Source organism: Anomalospiza imberbis, chromosome 2, assembly GCF_031753505.1.
Source record: "Anomalospiza imberbis isolate Cuckoo-Finch-1a 21T00152 chromosome 2, ASM3175350v1, whole genome shotgun sequence".
Classification (NCBI taxonomy): Eukaryota; Metazoa; Chordata; class Aves; order Passeriformes; family Viduidae; genus Anomalospiza; species Anomalospiza imberbis.
The window spans coordinates 14567883-14595556 of record NC_089682.1 but is presented as its reverse complement, the minus strand read 5'-3'; the positions used below and the strand labels follow the sequence as shown (position 1 = coordinate 14595556).

Sequence of the window (27674 nt, the reverse complement as noted above, 5' to 3'; positions counted from 1 at the left end):
CCTAGAAAACACTGTTTTGTTTTATAACTTTTCCAGGAGATAAGTGAACTGGCACCTGGAAGCATTTCTGAGAAAGGTTCTTATAAAAACCTAAATTTTAAAATAGCTGACTCGATTGCTCTTGTTACACTGTCAGCTGAACCTGTGTGTAGGGGAACTTTCTGTGAGTTTTGGGACCTCAGCAGTTTTGTTTCCTCTGGTTATACAACAAGCCTGAATTTTTCAAGGTAGCCCTAAACAGTATATTTCTGCTAGTGTAGTTTGTATTTGTTTGATGTAGTTTCAGTCAAGTTAAACAAATGAGGTTGTAAACTAATAAAACCCAACAGACTTGACAGTTAAAAATCCTTGCAAAATAAACATATTTCACAAGTTTTAAGTGAACTGATAAGCATATGGATTTCAACTGACTAAATAGTGAAAACAGAACTTCCTAGTTCTGTTTTAATATCAGCAAGTTTGTCTGCACTTTATCTTAGTACCCTAAAATATCATACATTTTAGCTAGCATAAAAATATTACCTGACACAACTAGGAAGAAAGTAGCCAGGGCATGCAGACTTTTTCTCTTCTTTCCATGCAAAACAGTGAGTGTACTTTATTTCCAGCAGCAGCTTGTAGTAAAACTTGGAAAAAAGAATTGTGATTTAGGTATGTTATGAGCAGCTCTTGTAAGGATGGCTGGCTACAACTTGTCACAAGTTCCCTAGAAGGAGAGTTGGAGTGGGGGCTGTGAGTAAGGGTTTTGTGAGCATGTGCACACAAACGTGTTTTTAGCCAGCCAAAGGTGACTGAGCCATTGCAAGACAGATGTGCAGTTGGTGTAACAAGCTGGGTACTAACCCCTGGAAAAATATTTGAGATGGGATAGTAATATGTTGCTAAACAGTGTCTGTACTCCAAAGTTTGCTGAGATAACCCCCATAGCCTGCAGGGTGCCCCATGCTGCAGTCTGTGGAATTGTGGGCCCTGCTGTGACAAAGCAGTCTGACAAAGCCACCATGGGAACAGCTCCATGGAAGGCTGTGCTGGTTGAACGAATTGGAGCTGATTTGGGGATTAAGACCTGCTTTCCTGTTGTCATTACCAAAGCAACAGGTCCCTGTTCGCTTTTGTGCAAAGCTAAGCAAGCAAAAGTCGTATGTGGCAACTCTATCTGGTCCATTTACTTTGTGATTTGTTCTGACAAAAAAACTAATTGAGGGAGGTTCAGCTGAAGATATTTACTAATGGGGTTGTCGGCACAAGGCTCTGGATTGGGGCAGGGAATGGCTCACTTGAGCCACTCAAGTTCTTCTCTGAAGTGGTGGGGATGGATGCATTCCTCTCTGCTTTGCCAGCCCCCTTTCCCAAACACTGCCTGGGGAGCAGTAGCCAGAGTGGAGGACTGTCACTTGAGTTTTGAGTCTCAAGCAGTCTTGTTTTTCTGAGCTGTGTGTTTTTACATTGCTTCTAGAGTGGTCTGTAGGGTCACATTAAGCAGCATGCTTTTACTGAAATGTCACTATCTTGGACTAAACAATTAAGTTAGGTTTAAAACATGTGAAGTTTTTACCTTATTTAATGTATATGTGACTTAGTACAGAGTCATACTGCCTAGTATATTTCAACAGATTGAGAAGTGTTGTTACATCTAAGTTAAGGAGAAAAATCCATGAAGCTAAAATTTATAAATTGCTATCTTCTCAACTAATACTTTGTTTTAATCTCATTACTGCTTGTGAGCAAGTAGCCTTTTATTATACTGCATAGAGCTATGAGTTTTTTTCCTTGTGCATCTGTGCTCCTCCTTTTGTCATGTTCCTCATGTTCTACCTTGAAGTTGTTCAAAACCCCCCAAAACCTGAAACTTGAATCATTGTTTCTACAGTAGAAGAGTGTCTTTTAGAAAAGTTTTGTCCTCCACTATAGGACACATCCTTTTTTAACTTTGGTGTCTGAATTCATGTTTAGAGAAGTTCTCATCCTACTGCATTTGACTTCACTGTTCACAGCAGTGAAAGCTTTAGCCAGTTGAATTTGGTTTGTATATTACAGAGATGCTGACGAATATGTTAACACTGTGAAGGGAGAGGGGAGTGTTTACTTCTTTTTTCTCTTTGTTAGTCCTTTGCTAACTACTCTGTATGCTAGACAGCACATTTTAAAGGAGCAGGATGAACATTCCTCAGCTGTTTCAGGCTAAAATGTTGTAGTTGCCTATGGAGTGACCCAGAGTGTAAAAATGGGCTGAAGAATAGGAAGCAGTTGGTAGGAATCAGCAACAGCTACCATGGTAGCTTTCATTGGTTTGATTTTCTTATTCTGTAAAAACAGAACTGGACTAATGGTATAATGAAGAAATGTGATTGCCTAGCTCCTTAAGGTCCCTCAAGTACTTTGTAATTAAGGTGAAGAACTTTAAAAAAGAGTATGTTTTAATGAAGCAATCTCATGCCATTTTCAAAAATGTCACGTTTTCCTAGGATAAGCAAATTTTTATTTCCTCTCTGAGTAGTTTGACAGGTGATGCTTTTAGTGGCAAGCTGTTTTTTAAATACTTGAACTATTCTCTTTTATAGTGATTCAAAGTTAGTCAGCAGATAAAAGCTTTGGGTAAAGAGGCGTTTGTAGGTACCTATCTTTCTATCTAGCTTTATTTTCTGGGTGTGGTGGTTTGGGAAATCCTTTCTTGGGTATGTGGATTGTAGTGTTTCATTGTACTCTGCAGTACCAGTAACTAAGGTAGGATGGTACATTTTGGGTTAGAATATTTTGATCTTTGCTTCCTAGTCCTGTTTCCAGCAGTTACTTTTTGATTTGTGCAGTTTGGAATTATTTGTTGACATCTGATGTTTTCTTATGTTCAGGTGCTAAGATGCAATACTCAATAGAATTGTGTCTATAGCTGACACCTGTTTGCATGCAAGCACAAAAAGTTTGAGCACTGCCTTGGAGAATGTGACAGATATGCAGGTGCAGCAGCAAGTGGAGCATTCTTACAGTGAGGGCTGCTTTTCAGATGCAGATTTCCTTGCCAGATGGAAAGGAAGAGGATACCTCCTCACTGAGCTTTTTTTTCCTCTTGCTACTTTTGTGAAATTACATGCAAGCACACACCAAAAGTATGGCAGGTGGCTTTTTTTTTTTTAACAGGTGTTATATTTTTCAGAAAAGATGAGACAGGAGGTGCTAATTTTGCAGCAAACTTTATTTTTCCCCTCATGGATTCTAAAGTAATCTTTCCTGTATATTCATAGATAAAAAAATGGAAACTATTCTCATTGTTTCAAAAAACCCTCTTCCACATATTAAAAGAGCAGCTGCTGATAAAAACCTGCATTCATATATATGTTCTGCCAAGCAGAAAAATGTAAAGTGAGAAAAACCAGCATAGCCTTTGCTGTCTGCTGACTGAAGCTAGTAAATTTTTGTGAGTCCAGCTTTGGCCTACCACTACTGCATTAACACTACTTAATACTGGACTGTTCACTTTTTTGGATTCACTTGTACTGTTGGCTGTGTGCTTAAATCTTTTTGGGTATTTTAGCTTATTTTAGGTGTCTGTTTTCATCTGGATAATTTATAGCCAAGATATAACCAACCTGGACCTGTATTATTGTTGAGCATTTTGAATTTCATTCAAGTTTTAATTTTTTTTACCATACACTAGCTGAGACTATCAGCCTGAAACTTGGAACCTGTTGGAACTTGAAATTTTGTCCCATTACACAGCCTGCTGCCTGCCTTTCATCTCTTCCCCCTTGCTCCAGGTGTCAGGACCTTTCTATTCTGCTAGAGGTGGCAACTGGATGAAATGGATGGTTCTGCAGGCTGTTGTCTTTGTATTCTAATGCGGTCATATCACTTAAAAATCTGAAGTCTTGTGGCTGTACTTCCAGAGCAACTCTCCTCTGCCTCTCTTGCCTCCCACCTCAGATCAGGGGCTGGAACATCCCTTGCTGAGGCTCTCATCGAGTCACAGGGGAAGTGAAGATGTCAGCTGTCAAATCTTCCAACAGCTGTGTGATTCTTGCAGGAAATTAATTTAAAAGAGAACTCAAGTCACAGGGCAGTCAATCTGTTGCTCATTTGTGCCAACAGCAACTCCCAGAATATGGAAGTAAACTGATAAAAATTTTTTCTAACAGTGAAAATATTTCTGACACTGTGCCAGTTTTCACAGAATCAAATTACAGAGCTGTCTCCTGAACTGCTTATACATATTTCTGTCTGTAGTGCCACAGCTCTGAGGGCCTATGGACTTCACCCTTTTCTCTATGAATGGTCCTGTCCAAAACCTGCTGGAGTGACCAGTACTTCCAAGTTCTGCTCTTTTGTCTTTCCTTTAAAAAACCCAAACCCTTACAAGAACAGAATCCTGGTAGGCTTTTGTGATCTCTAACCAAAAACCTGTGTCAGAGGACATCTAGTGGGGAAGCTCTGGGATGGAGGGAGGGCTGCTCCAAGGAGGTGAGTCTGTGTGCTCTGGGTGTAAATAGAAACGCCTTTTCTTCCTGGGGGCAGGACCTGTCTGCAGAGTCTCGAGGAAAGACAGACTGCCCAGACCCAAACTCTGACTGGGTGATAGTAGTAACACATGAGAGCTGCAGATCACTGCTGTTCCTAAGCCAGCAAGGTGTTTTTATTCTTGAATTGCCTCAGTTTCATAATTGCTTCAGTCAGTTTCATAATTTGATTGTTTTACAGATACTAGAAGTTATCTTCAGATAACACAGGTTTTTATCTCTGACTGCAGCTGGAGGCTGAAGGTCCCAGCACCATGAGGGAGGTAGTATTCCTGTTGAGGCTGACAGTTTGCAAAGGGAGCTCTGGAAGAGACAAAAAAAGGTGGGAGTGGTGGGGAGATGAAAGGTCATGTAAACTTTGTCATAACAAGAGTTGGTTTGTGTTTTCCTTTGGGGCTGAGTGGGGTGATAAGAGGAGACAGGCAGAGAATGGAGCATTCAGAGAATGATACAGCTTTATCTGAGGTTTCAGGTTGTACTAGTGCATTTCTATCCCTGAACACCCTGCTTTCTTTGTTCAGCCATTCTTGTTCTCATCCCCTCTTCTGCTTTTTTCCCAGTATATGTTTTTCTCCTCCACTTCCTTTGCAGCCTGTTTCTTTTTGTCTTCTCCTCCCTCGAATGGGAAGGATATTGCCTCTGCTACACTGTTTCCTTGTGTCCTTCCCCACTGCTCTTAGCTCTTGTTTTCTTTAATTGCAAGTTCTTGGATATTCTCAGTTCACCTAATGTACTTAGCATGGCAAAGCCTTGCTCCTTGGTCTTTAAATGTTTCTGTAGTAAATATACAGTGAGAGTTTTGTTGACTTTGCATCTGTATTCATCAGTGAGTTTGCTGCTGCAATTTCTTTGCTAGTCAAAGCTGTGATTTGCTCCAGGAAGCTTATTGTTTTTCACTTACAGATTTTTATTCAGCTTTGAATGTGATCAGTGTCTCTGCATAGTTACTAGTAAAAGAGAAATTAAAAAAAAAAAAAAACCAACAAAAACTCAAACAACCAATCCCAGCCACCCTGCCTGTGAAACAAAACAGAGACACACCCCTAAAAATGAAAAGGAAAATATAGGGGAAGGAAAATGTCCAGCTGTTTACTTAAGGCTTGTTTTCAATTAAAAAGCCCAGACCAACACACCTGTTCGAGCAGGCCTTATAGACTAGCAAGCAGTGTATTCTCATTGTACCACTGTTGTTGTGGCTTAACACCCTGTTTCACTTCTTTGCTTCCTACTGGTTTTTAGTTGTGTTCTAAGAACATAGGCAAGTTCTTGAAACTTTCTTTGCTCTTTGTGACTTGCAGAGGAAGACTTGAGCTGGCACTGCCAACAGTTACAGATGCTGGGGAAAAATATATTCATTCTGAATTTTAATATAACTTGTTTTAGATTTTCTTTCCATACTCTGATTTCTTTGATAATAAATTTGTCATTGCCGTCTCTGTTGTAGTTTTGCCAATTTGAGAATTCACCCTCATGGACTGGTGTTGGTGGATCTGCAGAGCTACAATGATGACATGAAAGGAAGAGAAGAAGTTGATCAGGTACGAGTCTTGCTTGTCTTACTAGGGTTAACTAACTGTATGGGGAACCCCTTTTTTGTCAGGTGTATCAGAGTCTATTGTGATAAAAGATTAAAAATATTAAAGTCAGTTCAAACCTGGATGCTCACACATGAGGAGCAGTAGCACCTGTTGAAGTTGTGCACACCTGTGAGTGTGAATGCACACACTCCTCTGCAAGTACTGGCCTCGTCTTCTCTGTAACAGTTGTGAAGATACAGCAGCCTTGGTTAGGGCTTGAGTCTCTTTAGCTACCCAGGGCAGTGAGGGAGGACATGAGATGCTCAGTCTCATGCCTGGTGTATTAGTGTGAGACTTCTTTGTATTCTCTGTTCTGAGAGATGGGAAGCCTCCATACTTAATTTTTTGCCCCATGGAGAAAAACAACTTCATCTTCCCTGGCATGAAGGCTGTGGACATTGAATATTGCAGGGTAAGAGGCCACTGCTGTAGCAGGAATGGAACTTGAAAGAGTTCTCATGTTCCCTCTTTGGATGTGTTGTCCTGGAGAATGCAGTGATGACAGCTGCTGAAATGTGCACATTCTTGGTAGTAACAAGGCTGAGGAGGCCAGCTAGTTACTCATGGGCTTCTAGTGTTGCATTTCAAAACCTTTTCATAGCAGGTGCTGTTTTATTGACTTCCAGGTAGGCTAATTTAACAGATACTTTGCATTAAGTGCTGATGTACAAATTTTACTTCTCGTTTGCTATGTTTTGCAGCTTCTAAACAAAGTAGAAGACAAAATGAAAGAATTGATTCATGGTAACATAAAAAGGGTGAAACGGTAAGTTTGTACCTCTACTTCTGTATGTGGCTTGTCTGCATAGTTACTAAAGACAATGAGCAAGTTAGGCTTTGCTGTAATGCAGTGAATAGCCTGGAGTACGAAGGTATGGATGGGATTTTTTTAGTTTCTTGAGAAGATTGCATGAAATAGTGAGAGAAAATGCAGTGTGGAAGCAGGAGCAGACTGCTCTGAAAGAGCTGGGCAGCCAAGGGTGGTAGAGGAATAGGCCAGGGCATAAACTGTACCCTATGGGCCACATCCCACAGCTCATGGAGAAGGTGAGCTGATGATAGTGACCAGGATCAGACCCAGCCCTATAACTGCCAGGCTGGGCTGTAGTATTGAGGCAACTCTGAGCATGAGCTGGGTGTCAAGGATTGGCAAAAGACCTGGACAGGTGGGGATAGAACTGCAGTGCAGCTTTGGCACAGGGACCAGGGGTGTGGATTAGAGCTAAAATGGAGCTCAAGCCCACAGAGGAGACTTTGCACTGACAAGGTTTCCTGCAGCTCTTTCACATGTCTCTGCCTCTGCTGTGCATCATGGTGCTTGCTGTGGGTATGTGTGTTTTAACATACCTGCCAAGAAGGCAGCTATGTTTTGTAGCAATTTTTTATAATTAAACTTAAGGATGGAGACTTTGCAAGCCCTTTGTCAGTTTGGATTATTTAAATTCAAGGCTATGTGTTAAATTTTAAGGACTCAAATTGCAGCTCATGGCCTGGTGCTGAAATAATTTTCATACTGTATGTGGCTTGTTGTTGTCTTTGTGGTGGCTGTCTGAAAGTGACTGATACCTTGAAGCCAGGGAGCACTTACTCTAGGCATGCACATGGCAGGAAGTGCAGCAGATGCTTGAAGGAACATAAAAGTGAAAATGGGTCAAGAAAAGTAAAAAGCAAGTGTGAAATCAACAAGGCGCAGTAAAGCCAAGGAGTGAAGCAATATTATGGCAGAAAGTAGATCTGAAGGTTATGAGGGAGCACAAGTAAAGTGGTAGTAATTTGAAAGGTGGTATTACTTTTGCATGTTGTTATTTCTGTTTTATAGTTGCATGTAAAACAGTAATTATCTGAGAAGAGAGTGCTTCGACTTGATAAAGCCTCACAAAAGATGCACAGTACTAACATAGATGATCTTACAACTGTGCTTATGGAGAGAAGCTTTCTGAGGCTGTTTTGATGCTGAAATGATAAAGGGAGTTTGTGGAATCCCTGTGATAGGAATTTCTTAAAAATGGGTCCGGACAAGGTCTGCCTGGAGTAGTCTAGATCTTCTGATTACCTTAGTATAGGGAGATGAACCTCCTAGCACAGTGCATCTGGCATGGATCTTGTCACACGCTCCTCCATGTCCTTTTTTTTTTTTTGCTTGTTTTTGGTTTATGGGGTTTTTTTATGGGTTTTTTTTTGCGTTCTTTTTAATGCATTTTGCATTGTTTTGTTTTGGTGTCAGCTGCACACGTGGAGCTGCAGTAGGAAGAACGTAGCTGGAGAAGTTTCTCCTGCCTTTTTGTTGTAGGACAGGGATGCTCTTGTTCCCACCGTGTGCCGCCATCTGGCGGCTCGCTGGGGGTAGGAAGTGCTTCTGGAAGGTTGATTGGGAATCGCTAGGGAATTTAGAAGAAGCTTGTTGGACCTGGTCGTCTGCTACAGCCCCCTGGAAAAAAACCCTTTAATTCTTTGACTGACGTGCCTGTGGGAGATCTGATGGACTCTGTGCCTGCACATTTTGCCTAAATGCAATCTGATTGTTTGCTGTTATTTTAAAGGTAGTTTGTCTTTACAGGTGAAATGCTGGTTTGAACCAAGGTACATTTCTATGGAATGAAAAAAAAAAATCCTAAAACCCACAAGCAACATACCCAAAACAATCTTAGCAGATGCTTGAGCCACTTTTAAAAAGTAATACAGATTATTGACTGATATCAAGGATTGTGGTTATGTACTGCAGGCTGACCCAGCTCAGTTTGAAACACTGTAATAGTGCTTTTTTTGTTCCTCTATGTATTAAAATGTGTCTCAGTATATCTTCAGAATGAGATCCACTTAATCTCAGAGAAATGGCTTTCTTAACTGAAGATGGGAAGAGCTTTTATCATTTTTTTGCCTGCATTCTGTTTTTGTGCTGTATTAATTTCTAGTTATGAGCGGACTCTTCTACAGAGGCTCATACATTATGTATATTCCGTCTCTTAGAATAGAGAGAAATTCACAGGTGCATTGTAGAAGTTGTACATAAAGAAGAACCATGTGTACTACCTGTCCCTTAGCAAGTTATATATATTTAACATATGACTGGTAAATTCCTTGTATCTGTTAAGTGTTTAATGTGGCAAGTTTTCTTAGAAGCCTCTTGTAAATATTATTTGTTATGGTGAATCCACAGTATGTTTAAAGGAGATTTAAAAAAAAAAAGAAACATTCCAAATTTTTGTAATCTTCTTTCATATTACTTTTTTCAGGTTGCCAGCCATTTTGAGAGGAGGTGTTATTGATAGATACTGGCCCACAGCTGATGGGCGCCTGGTGGAGTATGACATAGATGAAGTTGTTTATGATGAAGATTCACCTTTTCAGAATATCAAAATTCTGCATTCAAAACAATTTGGGAATATTCTTATTCTCAGTGGGGATGTTAGTAAGTATCATCTCATTTAAGAATCTCTGGAGTGAAAATGTCAGAAGCGTTGTTTTCTATCCTGTGGCAGTTTTAATAAATGTCTAAGGGTAATGATTCAGATGCTGGAAAGTATGTTTGTGCATGTACAAACATAGCATACATACATGCATATGCATGTACACATATATCTGTTCCTGTATATAAAGAATGTTAATCAGGCTGACCAGTGTAAAATCTAGAGTTAAAAAAATAATAAAGTTAATTTTTCCAGAGTTAGTATCTTTGCTGCAGAAAGTGGCCTGGAAGAATAGAAGATGATGTTCTATAGCGATACTTGCTCTACTCCATTCTTTTATATGAGCTTTTCTCTGCTGCCAGTCAAACTTTCTGAGAGCTTCTCTTTGACAGCAAAACAAGCTACTTTGTCAGTGTTCAAAACACAATGGAGTTATAAAGAAATATGAAGTGTGACCTGGCACATATGTGTATAATCCTGCTGCTCCCTTGATTCTCTAAGGAAATTTCCTGCTTGGTGAGGTATAGGACAGCTGTATCTCAAAACCATTTAGATGCCTTACTGGTGAACATCTTTTGATTCTTCTTCAAAATAATAGAACTTGAACTCATAAGTTAATAAAAACAGTGACTCAACCTTTTTGTAAGGGTTTTTATATGTGGTACTTTGTGCCTGCTGACCTTTGTATTTTTGAAAGTGGACTTAGGAGAAGGTGGACTACTGTTCTTTAAAGCTGGAGACTGCTGTTTGCTGTAAAATCTAGGCAACAAAAGGACTATGCTTTGTAACATCTTAGTTCTTATGTTGAAAAAGACTGACTGGTAAATGCGGGATGTTGCTGCCCAGGGACAGAATACCTATTTTCACTCTAATGGCAAAGTAATTAAGAAGTTGAAATACAGCTTTTTGAAATCATTGAAAGTACCTTTAACAATTAAATTAGCTTTCTGCAACTATCAAGAGGGTTTTTGTGCAGATGGCAGCTGAAAAGCACTGTTACTGAATTCATTAGCAAGGTATTTTCTAATCCAGATAGAATTGTATTAGAAATCATCAGATTGGATATTCAATTATTCTAGCCAGAAATTTTACATCAGAGTTTAATATGGAGATGAGGTTTTGCTTGAACATTATGACAGTGTGCCTTGTAGAAAGGGAAGTATGCCACTACTTATTTCCCTTCCATGGGACTTTGGAATAATGCTTTGTCTCATTTTGTTATTGTGCACTCATAAGTGAGGTGGTGATTGCCAGGCAGAGTGACAGGATGTGCCATGATGTGCTGCTGCACAGAGCTTCTTGGCCCTTGTAGTGTAGAGCTTGGCCCTTGTTGTTGCAGCTTGGCAGCGTTACTGCCTGCTTTGAAGCTAATGCTGTCAGCAGGCAAGCTGCAGGGCCCTTCAGCACCTGGGTGGTAAGTGTCACGTTTGTTTCTGTGCAGGGATGCACGGGTGTGGATCTAGGTTGCTCTTTTTAGCTGGGGTCCACAATGGATTTTCAAAAATTTCCAGATCTGTCTCTTGCAGGATGAGTCTGAGATAAAAACCCACTGAAGTGTGAAGTGTGAGAGCATCAAGTTACCAAGACGATGGTTTTGCTCTGCTACTTTTTCTCTTGGCACACAGTACTTCTCAGTGCTGTTTGGCTCATGTGGAGAACTGGAGAAATCCTGTGTGGTATTCTGAGAAGAATCTCATTACTTGGACTGTCTGAGAGCCAGGTTGTTTCTGTAGATGTTCTTGCTTTGGTCTGTATTGTATCATGTCTGGATTAATACCAGTTAATTGGAACAACTGAAGATTTAATACTGCTGTCCAATTCTTTCTTCCTTCTATTCAGATCTGGCAGAAAGTGACCTGGCATATACTCAAGCCATAATGGGCAGTGGAAAGGAAGATTACACTGGGAAAGAAGTGCTAATCCTAGGAGGTGGTGATGGAGGTATACTATATGAGATAGTCAAACTGAAGCCAAAGATGGTTACTATGGTAGAGATATCCTTTGACAAATGGCCCATCACTCCTATCAACCTGAGCTTTCTGCTGATATCTTAGCACTGAGCATAGTTACCTGTCAGGTTCTGATTTGCCTGAGGAGATAGGGTCTAAAGCAAAATCTTTTTGTCAGCTTGGAGAGACCCATTGGCTACGTACTTGTGCATCATTATGCAGCACCTGCTTTCAGGTTCCCAATCCATACCATAACTCTTGAGTAGCAGTTTACATATGGCTGCAAAGGAATGCCTCTGTCATCAGACTGGTGCTTTCTCTAATAACAGAAGACAGGTCTGTCAAGTTTGGGCTCACTTCTGCCTTCTTGAGTTTGTCTGTTTTCCTAAAGAAAGCTATAAAAATAGTTCCTATAAGCAAAAAAATTTAATCAATAGAAATGTCAGGACTTGATGAACTGTATTGATGAATTGACCAACCCTGTTCTAAAAATACCAATACATACTATACCAACATTCTGTAGTTGGTATAGTTTGTAACGTAAACCACTGTTAGCCGTATGAGATGTTGATCACCCTAGGTTTTGAGATTTATTTGCTAAGACTAAAAATAATAGTTTTAAAAATGCAGCTTAAAATCTTAACCTAGTTTAACTTTGGAGTTTTCAGTAGTCTTACAGTTCACATTTCAGGCTTTCACAGTAATGATAACCTAAGGTATCAAAAATACTGGTTAAAACCAAAAATAAGCACTTTGTGGATCTGGAGGCCAGTACATGAGGTTGATTATTGCAGTATATATACCAGTACACACATCTAATTATTTCTTTGTGAATGCCTCTTTGAGAACTTGTTTCTGAAGAAGTAGAAACTCTTACCTGTATTTCTGGAATCTATTATGCCTTGACAAGCTTCAAACATTGACCAAATGGTGATTGATGGGTGTAAAAAACACATGCGTAAAACGTGCGGAGATGTCTTAGACAATCTGAAAGGAGACTGCTACCAGGTAATGCTTTGTTTTTCTTTCATTCCAAGTCATATTTCAAATACACGTAGGCTTAGTCTGGAAGGACTGCTATGGCAGAGTTTTGGGGACAAGTCTTCTGACTCAAGTTTGGGAAGCTTTTTTTCCTTTTGTATGACACTTGCATATTTTAATAACTGGAATTTATATTGAAAGTATTTTAACTCTGTCTTTAGACTTCTAAAATTAATTGCATATGTGGCTTTTAAGGAATGTGAAATAGGAGAATGTTTGCTATAACTTAGAAATAAAGAAGAGATAGCAGTAAGAATGTTGTGTTTAACATCATTCCTTAAACTGCTAAAAACAGAAGAAATGTATTTCTTAGTTGTTCTATAGTGTTGAAAATAGCTGAATTTGTAGTACACATTTAACAATTAATTTGGAAGCAAAATCCCTTAGTATTACACTGCTATTATATTAAAGTAAAAACCCCAATAAATGTCATGCATTTGAGTTCTTAGTGCTGCATCTGACAGCACTTACAAATGAGCCTGGGTGTAATCTAACATGTTTCTCTTTTCATTACTGGCCCTTAGATGTTGTCACAGCTACAAACTTACAGAAGCTAGCTAATAAAAACACACAAAAAATCACAGAAGTCATATGCTACTCTGTGGAAATCAGTGGCCCTTCATACAAATACCTTATTTAACTCACGTGTTGGAACTGCTAACTGTTGTCAGTATTTGGTAGAAAGAACAGTGATCACAGATCGAGGAACTTCAGTCCTGGAATGCCTGTGTTTTCATTGTCATAATTCCTACAAATTTCCTCCTTTCTATATGATGTAAAAAGTTGAAAGTGGAGCCTAGAATTAAGCATGTATTTAATTTTGTAATTTTTTCCTCCTAATTTCTGTGAATCCACATTTGTTCCTTTTACCTGGTCATTTTTAGGGTATTTTTAGGACTAGCAACAATATTTCATTCTTACAGGTTCTAATTGAAGACTGTATTCCAGTACTGAAGAGGTATGCCAAAGAAGGAAGAATGTTTGATTATGTAATTAATGATCTGACAGCTGTTCCAATCTCCACATCTCCAGAAGAAGGTAAATCTTCTAATTTATTTACTTAAACTTCTGAATTTTCACATTTCTATCCTTCTGCTGCATAATATTTTGCAGCATAAATGCTTTCCTTTTTTCAATTTCAAACACAGATCTGAGAAAAAAGACAACTGTTTTTTTAAAATTCTTTTTTGAATATTAGAAAAGACTACCAAGTGCCTAGATCTCTTTTTAATCTCTTATTCCAGAATAATATAAACTCAGGTAGCTCTTGAGAAGTATTTGGAGTTCATACTCCAGTAAATTTTCCTCACCGCATAATTTATTGGAAACTTCAGGAAAATTCCTGTGGAGAAAAACAATGCTCCTGCTGTCATTGCTATTGTGTATGGTTTGCATTTGTTTTCTTTTAATCCAGGCTTTATTTTTTTTTTAACTTTGCAAGTCTTGAATATGTAATAAGTAAACAAGCCAATAATGTGCTGCTCTGTTTTTCAATCATTGCCCATATGCAGATTCCACATGGGAATTTCTACGGTTGATTCTTGACCTCTCAATGAAAGTCCTGAAACAAGACGGAAAATACTTCACACAGGTATGATACTTGGATATAATAAAGTACTGCTTTATATCTATTGCAATTTGCATATTTTCAGTTAAAAAAAAAGACAAAACTAACTAAAAATCTACTTCAAGCTGGTTTTCTCCCTTTAATGACTTAACAGGCATTTTGCATGAAAGCTAGGATTTGCTAACTGACTTGTCTTTTTTCATTACTTCAGCTGAATATATAGTGCTTTTGTCTGGAGTTCAAAAGCATAATTTTAAGACTCAGCAAGGCACACTGCAGAATATTGCAGCTAAACAATTCTTGGAAAAGCAGAACAGATGTACTTCATGAAGAGATACTTTTTTTTAAGCTAATGTCTCTAATTGTAGAGTGTAAAACATAGAAATTTGTCATTCATTAAAGTGTAAGACTTTGACATAGGTGCAGTGGGATGAGAAAATTGGTATAGTCACCTCACAGGTAATAAAATTGTGGTATAGCTTTCAACAGATAGTACTTCAGGTAATCTTGAGTTTGAAATGTCACAAAGTTGTGTGCTATTGTACAGGAATGTGACAGGAGCCAGCAGATGGTTCAGTGAAGTCTTAAGTCTCTGAAGCTGTATTTCTTTTTTCATGCTTATAAACTAGTCTTCTGATGTGTGGAGAATCTAAGTACTGTATTTTAGAATAATATCCTTAAACTCTGAAATATATAGAAATTGGTTTACTGTAAAATTGTGCAGGTTTATAATGAAATGCAAAACTTGTGGGATGAGGTTTCTGGCAATTCTAGTATGCTGCTCTATTTTAAAATGCTGTGGTTGTATGGGCAAGAGAAATTACCTTGTGGTTGAAATATAATATATGAGTAACATGGTTTTACCACACTTTAAATTTTAATGGCTTTTCTGTCCTGTTAATTGTGGAAACATTTGTGGCAGACTTTGCTATGAAAAGGACACTAAATGTTGTGGAAACAGGGCAAGTTGTTGTGTTGCAGTTGTCCTTGTAGCGTACACCGTGATAACTAACTCGCCTTACTGGAGTGATGGTAAATGTATATCTGGGGACAGCTTTTGTTGGACTTTGCAGAAGGACTCTTGAAAAGAAGGTTGTGCTGAAAGCTGAAATGATGGCTGTGCTGCAGCCAGAGGGCAGGGGGTTTGTTCTGTGTCAGCTGGAACCAGCTGAGATGGAGACAGGTGCAGTCCTTGCTTCTTGTTTTGCCCTCATGGGAGGAGGTAAGTCAGCTCTCCAGCATGTGATTGCACAGAAGAAAGGAAAGGACAGCAATCCTGAACCAGCCCTGGTGGGTTTTAGCTGTTGTGGAACTATGCAATGTTATATTTTGTGGTCCCAAAGCAGCATGGCAGTATGGGAAAGAAACAATATTAAAATTGATGTGGCTTAAAATTGGACTTGGGGCTAATGAGTAGCCAGGGCAAGGGCTGGAGTATAAAAGCAGTGTTCTCTAGCAATTTAGTCACTGGAGCAGAGCAGAGTGTGAGGAGCAAGGAGCAGCAGAAATAACATGGGATGAACTGACCACAAATCCCATTCCCTATCCTCCATCAGTGCAGTGGGGAGGAGGTAGAGAATTTGTAAGTGAAGTTCACCCTGTGGAGAAGAGAGAGGTAGGGGAAGGTATTGTTAAAATTTAGGTTTATTTCTTATTAGCCCACTCTGATTTGATGAGGAAATGGAGTTCATTACCCAAGTCGAGTCTGTTTGCCTGTGACAATAACTGGTGAGTGTTCTCTCCTCAACCTTATCTTGGCCCATGAGCCTTTTGCTATATTTTCTCTCCTCTGTCCAGCTGAGCAGGGGAATGACAGGTGTTTTTTGTGGGCACCTGTCATCCAGACAGGATCAACCCACCACATCCTCAGACAACTCAACAGTCTGGTCATAGGATGAACAGACTACTGGGGTGCTTTCCATAAAATTAGCTGTCTATAACTTTGTTTAAATTACTTAAGTTTAAATTCAGTTAAGTAAACTGACGCTGGCTATGTGGAAGATTGGTTGTACTATAGACAGAAATTCAAACATGACCACTACCAACTTTGGCAGCTTAGTCATGCATTGGAAACTCGTAAACCATTTTGAACGTTCTGTTGTGTTGCTGTTAAATGCCAGTGGTTTTATCTCTGTGTATTAACATTCGGAATTTAAGTTACTTCTATCCAGCTATCTACTTGCAGGATGCTTATGTTACACAGCAGGCCTTGCTGGAGAAATCATGTGCCTTTTAAGGCAGTTGTGTTTTCAAAATGCAGGACTCTGTGTGCCCCCCAGCCCCTTCTCTGCATTTTGGTTATTTAAAACAAAAAATATTAAATATCATCAAGAAAAGGGACCGAGGGAATGTCCACTTACTTGTTAGAGTATCATCTTTGCTATGGTGAGGAAATGTCTCATAGGAAAAATGCAGCCAAAGGATTGTTGTCCTGGTGACCACTAGCCAGCAATTACAGTTGTCTCTTCTGCCTTGGCATTATTTTGTACTAACATTGAAAATTTCTGTCCTTTGTAGTTTCTAGTCTGTCCCCTTGCACCCTGAACACAATTGTGTACATCTAGTTAGGATGTAATTTATTTCAATGCCAAATAAATGCTTTACCTAAAAGTGGAATTATATTCACAGAATGCCATCCTTTCCCATGAAGTATTGCTATCTGTCTAAATGCCACTGTTGGGAAAAATAAAGGGAAATGCTCATAATCTCTTCATTGAGCTCTGCACAAGTTTTAGGAAATGTTCTGATGTGCACGTGAATTGTCAGCAAGCAGGGTCTACTGCTGCCTAACTCCAGATGGATATAATTTATCTGAGATTATAAAAAGAATTATTTCTGGCATGCTGCTGGTGGTTCCCTCGGGATTCTTTCCGTGGCGATTCTCAAAGCGGTCTCCAAATGCTGCTGCAGAATGTCCTGTCACCACTAGGTGGCGGCAGGTAACCGCTATTGCCTGGCAGCCCAGCAACATTTATAGAGCTTCTGCCTGTGGAAGGTGTTCCAGACTGTTCATTTGTATTCCGAGGGGATATAAGAACTTATGTGGCCAATTTTAAGATTCAGGAGGGACTTCTTCCCTTTTTTTCAGCTCTGGAAGGATAGAAAAGGGCAGTTAATGGATGTCATTCTCTGCTGCTTTAAGCTTGTGTCTGAGTGTGTTTTGGGAAAAATGCCTTTATTTTCTCTGTGCAAATAGTAATCACAGCTTAAAACAAAAACTTGTATGAGTAGCAGCCATGCTTTACACTTCCTTGCTTTCCTAGCTGCATCATCGCTATTGAGTGTTGCAGCCTACACATGATCTGCTCAGAGAGACATGAGCTTTGGGGCCCTTAGTCTGCAGAAGTTGCAAACCTGTCTGTAAGTTTAACTTGAAGCTTGTTTGTGAAAACTTACTGTTAAACATAATCCCACCACTCTGAGGTTCAGTGGTCATATGGCATGCTCTTATCTGTATTCTTCTGAAGCTGGTGCTTTGACATGTTTAGTGATATGACAGGAGGCCGTGTCTGTGACCTGCTTGGTGTTAGGTTCTCCAATGAGAGACAGTTAGAGGTCCAGGCTCCCGGCCATCACAGTGGAGAGAAATGGGAATTGATAGGGATGTAAGACCTTGGTGTATCCTGAAGTCCACTTTCCTCTCTAATATGCCTTCCCAGCAACTTGTTTCCAAACACGTTAAATGTTTTTACAGTATTGGACTTTCTGAGTATGGTTTTTATATGGCCCAAGTGATTCCTTACAAGGCAGTATATATACTTGCAGATATCAGCATGGTCTATGGCTTTTGTTTACCTGAACCATCACTCCTGTGCATTCACAGTACCATGTGAGGATTGTCCCAAGAGCTGTGAAGCCATGCTCTGTCAGATGCTGAGACTGGTTGTGAGGTTGTCTCTGAGTGTCAAGTGGATTATGTGTAGCTTAGAAAATGCTTTTTTCTGTGCTAAGTTTTTGTTGTGTTCATCTAATCTTTTGAGGTTGAGAAGGCTATAATTTTCAGCCTGTTTATGTAGTAGAACCTTTAAAAATACCTCTGAACAGGATTTTGTGACTTCCTGGTTGGGGTCACTCAGCCCAGGCAGGATAGAAACTCAGACCACTCACAGGTTCCAGTAAACAGCACTGACCCACTGAAGGGATCATGTGTCTCCCACATGAACATGTGGCTCTTCACTAAGCTGTCTCTTCCTGGCCACTCTCTTATACAGCCCTCTAAATGTCCAGGCAATCATCATGCTGCTCCATAGTTAGACTCCTTTTTTTGGCTGCTGTGTGGGCTTTCTAATTAGCATTTCCAGTGAGGGAGCAAGGTTCTCCATGAGTGAACTATGAAAGGAGGCTGGAAGAATGGCTGTATGTCCCTATGTGAGCCTCTGTGATTTCTTGGTAGTTTGAGAGACTTTAAGGACCAGACATTTTCATTTCCTTTTGTTACTGAGAGTTTAGCCAGTGGAGGTAATTACAGTTGAGTTTGCCTCCATTATTCCTTTAACAACCCTCCCTGCCCCCCAAAACCTAAGCCTAGCTTTGATGCTGGGTGTTTCATGCTCTATGTTTTACTGCTTATTAGTCAGTCTGAAGTGAGGAAGGATAAAACCCGACCATGTCCATGTCCAATGCTGGCACATCATTATAAAATAAAAATAGAAACCCATGCTAAACATAAAAATTAAACTTCTGTGGCATACAGTCACAGACAAAGGTGGCCTGTGACAATGACATAAGGGGTAAGACATGTAAGAAGTGGGCAGGTATGGAAAAGGGACCCTTTCACCTGCTTTCAACTCAGTAGTTTACTTTCTGAGGGTTGGAGGAAGCATAGTGACCTAAGTTCATCCTGTAACCAGTTGATGGACACATCCACTTTATAGATGGGCAGAGTTAACTGGAACTTACAGTGTTAATTTAAATATTTTTTTTTTGCTACTGCTTTGAGGAATGTTTTTTGTCTGTTCAGAACTGTATTTGTTATTTAAATTTGTTGTGCATTGTCCTGTAGAAACCCAAATCTAAACCCAAGGAACTACAGAATTTATGCCTTGTGAGAGCCCAGAAAAATGCATACTGGGAGACTGGCATGAGCTGTTGAAGTGAGTGCAAGCACTGAGCAGACTCAGGATGCAAAGGCTGTGAAACAGTTCAGGAGCCAACTGTCTTAAGCAAGGTCTTAGAGATTAAGGTTTGTTAATCTCAAAAGTTAAAACTGCCTCAAGTATTTTTGTGTGAGAAAGATGCATCTTAAAGGTAAAAAAAAAAATGAATCATTCTCCTAGTTCTTACCTGTCAAATTGTTTGACATGGAACAGAGATTAATTGAGGAGGGCTAGGGAGAGGAGTTTGCTATGGGCTTTTATATATGTTGAAAAATTGGCTGAACCCTGTGGGAGAAAAAAAAAGTGATTTTGCCTTTTGAAAATGTGTAATTGGTGAGACATCTGCTTTAAACCTTATTGAACAGCATTCAGTATTAGCTATTGTTTGAGTTATATGGTGTCTTTTTAGAACAAACAATGCATTGCTCTACCACATAACTCTTCATTAGGCAGTGGGAGTTAAAGTGAACACTGCATTGCATTCTGGGCTTGGTTCCCTGTGGCATATTGGTGATACTGGAACATCTAAGTGTGATTGACATTGTTACTAACACTGTAGTCTTGGTTAATACAGCTGGTCATTTTTTAAAGAAAGGTGTTAGTAATACTGGGTTTTTTTCAATAAGTTTATTGAAATAAGCCTTAAGTTCTGTAGATTTGATTTTTGGAGTGCTTAACTTGGTGTTGACTAAAGCCAGATAGTTCAAAAAAACAAAAAAACCACACCAAAAAAACCCACCTATGTAGAACTATAAAATTCTGTAGTGTTTCTCCAGAAGAAAAAGGTCGATAGAAGAGCCAGCTGAGTTGTCTGAACCTTTTTAGGCAAGATCTTGATTTGGAGATTGTGGGTTTGAAAAGTAGAAATTGTTTCTTGGCATGTTCATTGTTCCTGTAATTTGTTTTCCATGGTGTCTGCACTGATTTGTCTCTTGCTAGAGAAGGGAGAAATGATGAAATACTGAAGCAGCAGTCTGGGAATCTGTATACTCTTCTATCATTGTGTATCCTATTCAACTTCCTACGTAATAGTGGTGTGCTCTGTAAATTACCTAGCAGTGTTCCTATTTATGACTCAAATTACACATACAGGTTGTTTTTTAGTTTTCTTTTGCATCCAGTCTGATGTTGAAACAAAATAATATGTTTGGTAAAGGGCAGCTGAACCAAAAAAAACCCCACCACAATCCCCTGGATAATAACAGGTTACTAAACACGTGCTGCAGCAGTCTGTTCATTGTGCTCAGTTTGTGTTAGTCTTTACCTTTTTACAGGTCTCATTCCTTTTCTGATACCCAAAGCCAAATATTAAAATTTATTCAGCATGTCACATTCTTTTACTAAATAAACAAGTACTGGTTTGTTTGTGCAATATGATCAAAATTATAATCAAACATGTTTTATGCAAGTTCTTTTGAAGGAATGCTTTCCCAAATATGATTTTTAAAAGATAAGAGTGAATAGAGTGGAGTCATAGGATTTCGTGGTGTGGAAGGGGCCCACAACAATCATCCAAGTCCATCTCCTGGCCCTGTACAGGACAACCCCAAGAATCACATCATGTGCCTGAGACCATTGTCAAGATGCTCTGTTAAGATTTTTTTTAAGTTGAGGTTTTCCTTTCTACTTGTGAAGACTTGAGCACAATTAAAAAAAAAAAATGTGCAGGATGCAAAAAATTCAGAGGAAGATGAGTGGAATGAATTCTCTTTTCACTTCCTCTGGAAATAGAAATGTTTTAAATACACTGTGAAAAAATCCTACCAATAAAAAGTAGGAAAAATAGTATAAGTCCCAAAGTCAGAATATACATTTTACACTTTGGTTCTAGTTATTGTCTGATGTTGTTACATGGAAAAATCAGTGTAAATGGAGCTGTTTAGAAATACTGATTTCAAATGTGACCTCTGCTTGTTTTAGCCTCTGCATGTTCTATACTTCATTGAGCATAGATAGTACTTGTTCAAAGTCATCTTAGTTCTTTGCTTTGTGAAAATTAATTTTCAGTTGCATCTGTGTACATGTAATAATTTTAAGGTCGTATAAAAAAATCTGGGAGCACCAAAAGTAAGCTGCACAGTAAAACAAGTCTTTAATAAAGACTCTGGTCCTGGATTTAAAAGCTTTGCAGTGTCTTAGCAGTGCAACACAATGTGTGAAACATAGGCAGTCGGATACTTTGGAAGCATTGAGTAAGTCCTTGGTTCATGGGGTCCTCATTTCAAGTTAGAGGACCTAAAATACTGAATAAGATGTGAATGTAAGGGAGCTCATTTTTTCATTAGATCTAGTGTTTTCTAATTGAGCTATCTGCATTTATTCACAGTTAGGTAGGTGTAGGTTACATGTGTTACTGAACAGCAGGAATGAACAAGATACTGCATTCAGTGGTCAGTTAAAAAAAACCCCAAAATTATGTGTACTTTTGTGTCCACACAAACATTTCCCATAGTCATTCAGAGCAGCAGGAAGATCCTGTCATTCTGTAGATGGAGGGTGTTGCTTTAGACTCCTTTTCTTTCTAACACAACTTCTGTGCCTTGCATTTCTTGCTATCACTCTGTGGGGCTTTGGCTCTTGTGCTGGATCTTTAGGAACTGTGTGTATTCATTAACATAAAAATTTCCTTTTTATTCTCCTTTTTATCTTCTTTGGCAAACGTTCCTCCACTAGAAGTGGTAAAATGTGTGGGAAAGCTGAGAATTTTTATATTGAGAATAGCTCTAGAAAATGTTTGTTAATGCTTCTGTATATACTGATCAGAAATCAGAAGAGGAAAGCAGGGTTTGTGATAGATCACAGTAAAAGACATTTGTACTACATGCTAGTAAAGCAACCGCTAGGGGAAGATGGGGACACACATCTCCAGAAGATCTCATCCTGCCCCACATATGGCCAGACTGGCACATACTGCGTGAGCAGGAGAGATTTATAGCCGTCATATAACTTGATGTGTAGTGTTACAGCCTGGTTGGTTTATCATGTTTGGGGCCTATAGGTTGAGCTGAAGATTCCTCAGGAAAGTGGTGGAAGTAGAAGACCACAAATCCATTCATTTGGCTGTCAGTGTGCTAAGGACCTTTAACAATATCTCCACCTTGACCACAATCACAGATTATATTTTTTCTGTGCTGTGCCACAGCAACAGTACACTTCTTTTTGGTGAGTCTTCATTCAGTGCCTCATACCTGGAAAAAAACAACCTGAGTGATTTGTGGACCATGCAGTGGTGACTGTATTCAACTTGACTTAATTTCAAATTAGTGTCCAAATAACTTCTATTTGCCACACTCTTCCTAAGACCATTGAATTTAAGGTTGTAAAGTGTTTGCTTGTCTACTTGGTTATGTAGTCAAGAAACTTGACAAAGTTTTTTGATTGAACTTACATAACTAAATTTTACTGCTTGGGGTAGTTGGTATTTGTTCAGTCTGGTGCTCTGATGAGCTCACTGTAATCACTAAATCGTTAAATGTTATGGATATGGAGAATTCAGACGTCTAATTAGAGCTTTCTCCTTATGGGCACCCCAGGTATACATTGCAGTAACTTCTGCTTCTTATTAATACCTAGCCTGGGACATGGTAGTGCTTGCAAATAGGAATTACTTGGGGAAGAGTTGGGTGGGTTTTTTTGTTTTAATTTTTTTTGGGGGGGTGGGTGTTTGGTTTTCTTGGGGGTTTTTGGGGGGTGGGGTGTTTGTTTCTTGGGGTTTGCTTTTTTTTTTTAATTCCTCACTCTTTTTAATCCTTGATGTGTTTATGTTCCAAGAATGAGATGTTGTTTCACCCCTAAGGCAAAAAATGTATTGTCAGAATATCTTCCTTTTCAGAAGCATGACATGGAAACTCAAGATTATGTAGCCTGCGGCCAGAAAACTTTTGTATAATTTGATGTATTTTGTCATATTGCTTTGTGGAAGAATCTGTTTAAAATTAATAGGCTATAGTTTTTTAAAAGTGCATTTATTTAAACACTGTAAGATCTAGGCAATGTTAAATAACTGAGAAAAATCTGGACGTTGTAATACTGTTTGCTGATACTTTTAAGCAATTATAAAGAAAATGGTTATGGAGTAGATGTTATAGGTAAACAACACATGGTGGTCTCTTTTAACTGGAGGCCCTCATATAAAGGTTGCTTCTGCTAATGAGAATATAGATAATCCCCCCCATACTTACCCTTTCTTGAAAGGATACAAATTGTTGTTTGCTGTAGGCAGAATGAAGGCAAGCTGTTCAGTGTTTGCCTTGTAAATATTAAATATTAAGAACAGCATGTATCTGGTTCTGAAATATGTGGGAGCCTTGCAGTAATGTCAAAATGTATGTATTCGTCTGAAATTTTACTTGATTGTGACTGGGACTTTTTTTTTTTCTTCAGGGAAACTGTATCAATCTGACTGATGCCTTGGCTCTGTATGAAGAACAGCTTAGCAGGCTTTATTGTCCTGTGGAGTTTTCAAAAGAAACTGTGTGTGTTCCCTCCTACATGGAATTGTATCCTTAAAGACTGAGGAAGACTGGAGAGTGTGTATTAATAAATCAAGCAAGCATAAATTGCTTGGAGGCAATGAACTCAAGCGAAAAGGCAGTTCTGATTTAAATACTTAATGTTTTTTTAATAGTAAATTAACCACTGCATTTTTATTTTGATGATAATTCTAGGAATTGTTTTCTAAAAGTGCTATAAATTCACAGCTGGTGAAATGATCAGCACCTTTCATGAACAGGCTGTGTTCTTGTTAATGCTTTTGAGTGCTGTATGTGATGTAGAATAAACTCTATAAGGGTAATGCTGCCTGGGAGTTCTGACAAGGCTGTATCTTCTTATTTTCTTTTTTTCTTTTACAAAAATAAGAAACTAACTTCATACAGATTAGCATGATCCAGGTCTTCAGATATTGTCTGATAGAGCTATTCTTGAACATACAGGTCAGACTTGATTTTTAAGGCTGGGGAATGGGGAAGAGTGATTCCTAGCAATCATTACTAGTTAGTGTTACTGGAAAAATATTCCAAATAGAGGGGTATGCATATTTTCAGCAACATCCCATTCCTAAAAATAATCCTTCAGAATTTCTTCAATTTGTGGGTGGCAAGGAAATTACATAAGGAGCCTAGAAGTTTAAACTTCATCCCCTTAGCGTGAGAGGGCCGTTTTGATCTGCTGTAAGGTGGCTCTGCCATCTGCATTTGCCTTGAGTGTTTGCTGCTTTTGTGGGATCTCCCTGGAAATGTTTCTGCAGAGTGAAGCCTGCTGTGGCTGTCTCTCTTGACAGGAAACATCCTTCCACAATATTCTTATTCATAATACATTTAGCACACGATAGTGCCACAGCCTTTCTTCTGTGGTGTGTTCATTTGCCTCCCTCCTGTGTCTGTAAGCCTGGTAGTGCTCACTGCTGCAGCCTCCATACTGACCCTACACTGACTCCAGACTGACTATAGCCACCTCCTCCTGCTTCTCATTATTGTCAGCTTTGTGAAATGCAGATTTGATCTTGCATTTTCAAGACAAAAGAATGTGAAGGATATCAAGATACTTGCCCTTAAAGCTTACCAGTTTCAGAGAAACGGGTTATTTTTGCCTTTACAACTGCCAGGCCTTAGTGGTACGTGTGTTTTGAAGAGTAGGCATCTTTGAACTGCTGAGTCAAGACGGAAATCCAGGTAGATTTCACTTTTGAGTGTTTTCCCTACCCTTTATGAGCTACCAGAAGCTTTCAGAATTTAAATATAAGTAAAAAGAACTACATTTTAACTGTGTACAAGTGTTGCCTTTTTTTTCCTTAACTTCTTCTTTTCTCCAGATGGGTATTCTACACGATTTGGAAGAAACAGACTGACATCTGAACATCAAGATTATTTGAGATGATCCTAAGTGTACATGCTGCATGGAGCATATAGGCCTGCCACATGCTGCATATTGGCATCTTGAACCTTTAAATTATATGCTGTAGATGATCCTGAAACTTAGTCATGCTATTGATTGTGAATTCTTTAAATGTTTTTTTTATTATTATTTTAATTTAAAAGCAAATGGAAAATGTATATTTTGACGAGCTAGGGTGTTATTTTTGAAAGTCAACTTTAAGATGAATAAGCAGCAAAACTATATAGCTGCTGACTGCACTGAACCTTTAGAATGTGATCCTTTTTATTTTTTTGTAGATCTTCACAAACTGGTTGATTAAAAAAAGACATCTTTAGCATTTCATCCCTGAAGGGTGGTCCGTGGAGTTTTTGTTTTTGTTTTTCCAAGAGATTTTTCATTTATGGTGCTTTTTTAAGAATGGGAGGGGGTTTTTGTGTGGTTTTGTTTTTTTTTAAATGAACACTGCAGTGCTTCCATATAGAGAAAGGCATAACTAAAAAGAAAGAAATCTTGTGGTAGAATACCCCAAGTCCTATGTTGCAAAGTGAAGAAAAACAGTCTTAAATTTTTATTTACCTTAGTAATTCATCATTGCTTTAATCTCTGCTGCAGAAGAATCTTTGGCCTTTTACCTCCTGGATTTCTTTAGTTGCTGCCATATTGATTATTTGGATTCTGATACGGATTTGACAGTAGCTTTGTACTGAAGCATGAAGATCAAGGATGGGTTTTCACTCCAGCGCAGTGCAAGAAATAGGGTGTAATGAGGTTCATGTGGGCATATCCTCTCCCCAGCCGTATGGGAAGCACTAGATTTTTGAAGTAAAAGTTGGCTTAGAGGATGAAGAAATGTGGGTGTGATGTGATCTATCTTTATGTGCTCCTGTACTGAATGTTTTGAAGCAAGTATGTGTGTGCTTCAGTTGGGTCAGTGTTGGTTGTATTGCCACAGATGGCCCATATTGTGTGACGCGCTTGCCCAGATTCACTTGCAGTGTCAAAAACAGTAGAAGCTGGGGTGTTTTGTAGTTCTGTTCTGAAAGAAAATGCATTTTTCTTCAGTTTCTCATGCTGTCAGAAGTTATATTTTTGTAAGAGTTTGCTGTGTAGTGAGTAAAATATTTGTGCTTAAAAATCCCACTCGAAAGGAAGGAGGTAGGAAGGATATGACCAATATGTGCATTTTTTACTTTTCCAAGGTAGAATAAAAAGTGCACTATTTCCCTAAACACTCTAATCCTGAGCAATGATGATGTTTCATTCAACACCCATATCAGCATTTTCTTAGTTTTATTGGAAAGAGTTAATTTGCCCTGCCAATATACTGCTAATGAAAACAAACCATACTAAAGCTGTCCTTTATGTTTTTAAACCATATATAAAGAAATAATTTATTGCATCCCACATTTATAAACTCTTCATAGAATCTGAGTAGCCTATGCAGAATTCCAGACTGATGATAGAAAATGTGCCAAAATTTGCTTTTTCTTTGGTCTATAATTGGTCTAAAACTGTTAAAATGTTTTCAGTTTGGATAGCCAATAGAAGCATTTTTCAGTCTTACAAATTATCTCAGTTAATTGTCTAATATGCACAGGGTGCAGCTCTTCCATGGCCTACAGCTTGTGAATCACTGAATACTCCCAAAGAACAGAGCTTCCCTCTAAATAGAATAAAGTTTTCTGTATTTCCCTGAGTGTTCTAGCTCTGTTGTAGGCATCCCAGAAAACTTTTATATTATTGCCTGTAATCTAATAGAGACTCTTCCTTTATGATGCAGGACTGCAGTCAGTTTGTGTAGCTGCGGATGAATGCAGATATCCTGTAAGCAAGTGTATCCATACCTGTGCAAGCATGAATATTTCCATTGGTTCTTAGTGTGATTACTCATGTACATGAAATTAATCCCACAGGGACAGAGCTCAGAGCATCTGTGTTCCTGGGTGAGCTTGGCAGGTGTGGAAATCAGTCACACCAGGTAGGGGTGGTTTGGTTTTTAGCAAGGAAACTCATGAACTAGAAGATGACTTAATCTGCTTGTTGTACCAGGGCTTGTGCTTCCCTTTGATATCACTGCACAGGGAGCAGCTGAGTGTGCAGGGATGTTCTGTAAAGATTCCCAGAATGACCAGGGGATCTGAATTGCATTTTAATAGCTGAGAGGCAGCAGTGCTTGCAAACTTTTCAACTAATAGGGTATGAAGAGAGTTGGGAGAATTATTTTTTTTCTTTAACTTTTTTTTAATGTAGTGTTTCGCAGTGATAGATGCAGTATAAAGCAATTCAGCAAACACTGAACATTATATTTTTTTAAGTTGCTGAATTGATTCTGAGCAAATATATATCCGCATTTTTAGTCTTTATTTATTTGTTGCTGTAGTATAGGTTTTTTAAAAAGAAAAACAAGTCTCTGTGTTAGAATTTTCAAATGCAAACTGCTATAGCTGACCAGTTTTCCATGTTTCAGGCCAGTTGGGAAATGGCTGTGATTGCTGCACTAGGTATGCAAACAGTTCCCCACAGTTCTTTGCACTAAATGCTGCTTCCACCTAGAAGTTGATTGGTAGTAGTTTGTGCAAGGAGAAGACTGCTGGCATTGTATCTACTGCATCAGTGCAGTGCACGTGTTAAAATAAAGGTACGCTGTCATTA

General features: G+C 38.9%; 1 protein-coding gene across 1 annotated transcript in view; it reads left to right on the top strand.

The window, feature by feature from the left end:
• SMS (spermine synthase) overlaps positions 1–27674 on the top strand; it is a 42943-nt gene extending 15269 nt beyond the window's left edge. The window contains exons 3-11 of the mRNA XM_068179880.1: positions 5953–6046; positions 6787–6851; positions 9319–9494; positions 11332–11488; positions 12362–12449; positions 13406–13520; positions 13994–14073; positions 23529–23644; positions 24958–27674. Of these exons, the coding sequence (XP_068035981.1) occupies positions 5953–6046; positions 6787–6851; positions 9319–9494; positions 11332–11488; positions 12362–12449; positions 13406–13520; positions 13994–14073; positions 23529–23644; positions 24958–25000 (934 nt within the window). The 3' untranslated portion in view covers positions 25001–27674. The remainder of the gene's footprint in view (positions 1–5952; positions 6047–6786; positions 6852–9318; positions 9495–11331; positions 11489–12361; positions 12450–13405; positions 13521–13993; positions 14074–23528; positions 23645–24957) is intronic.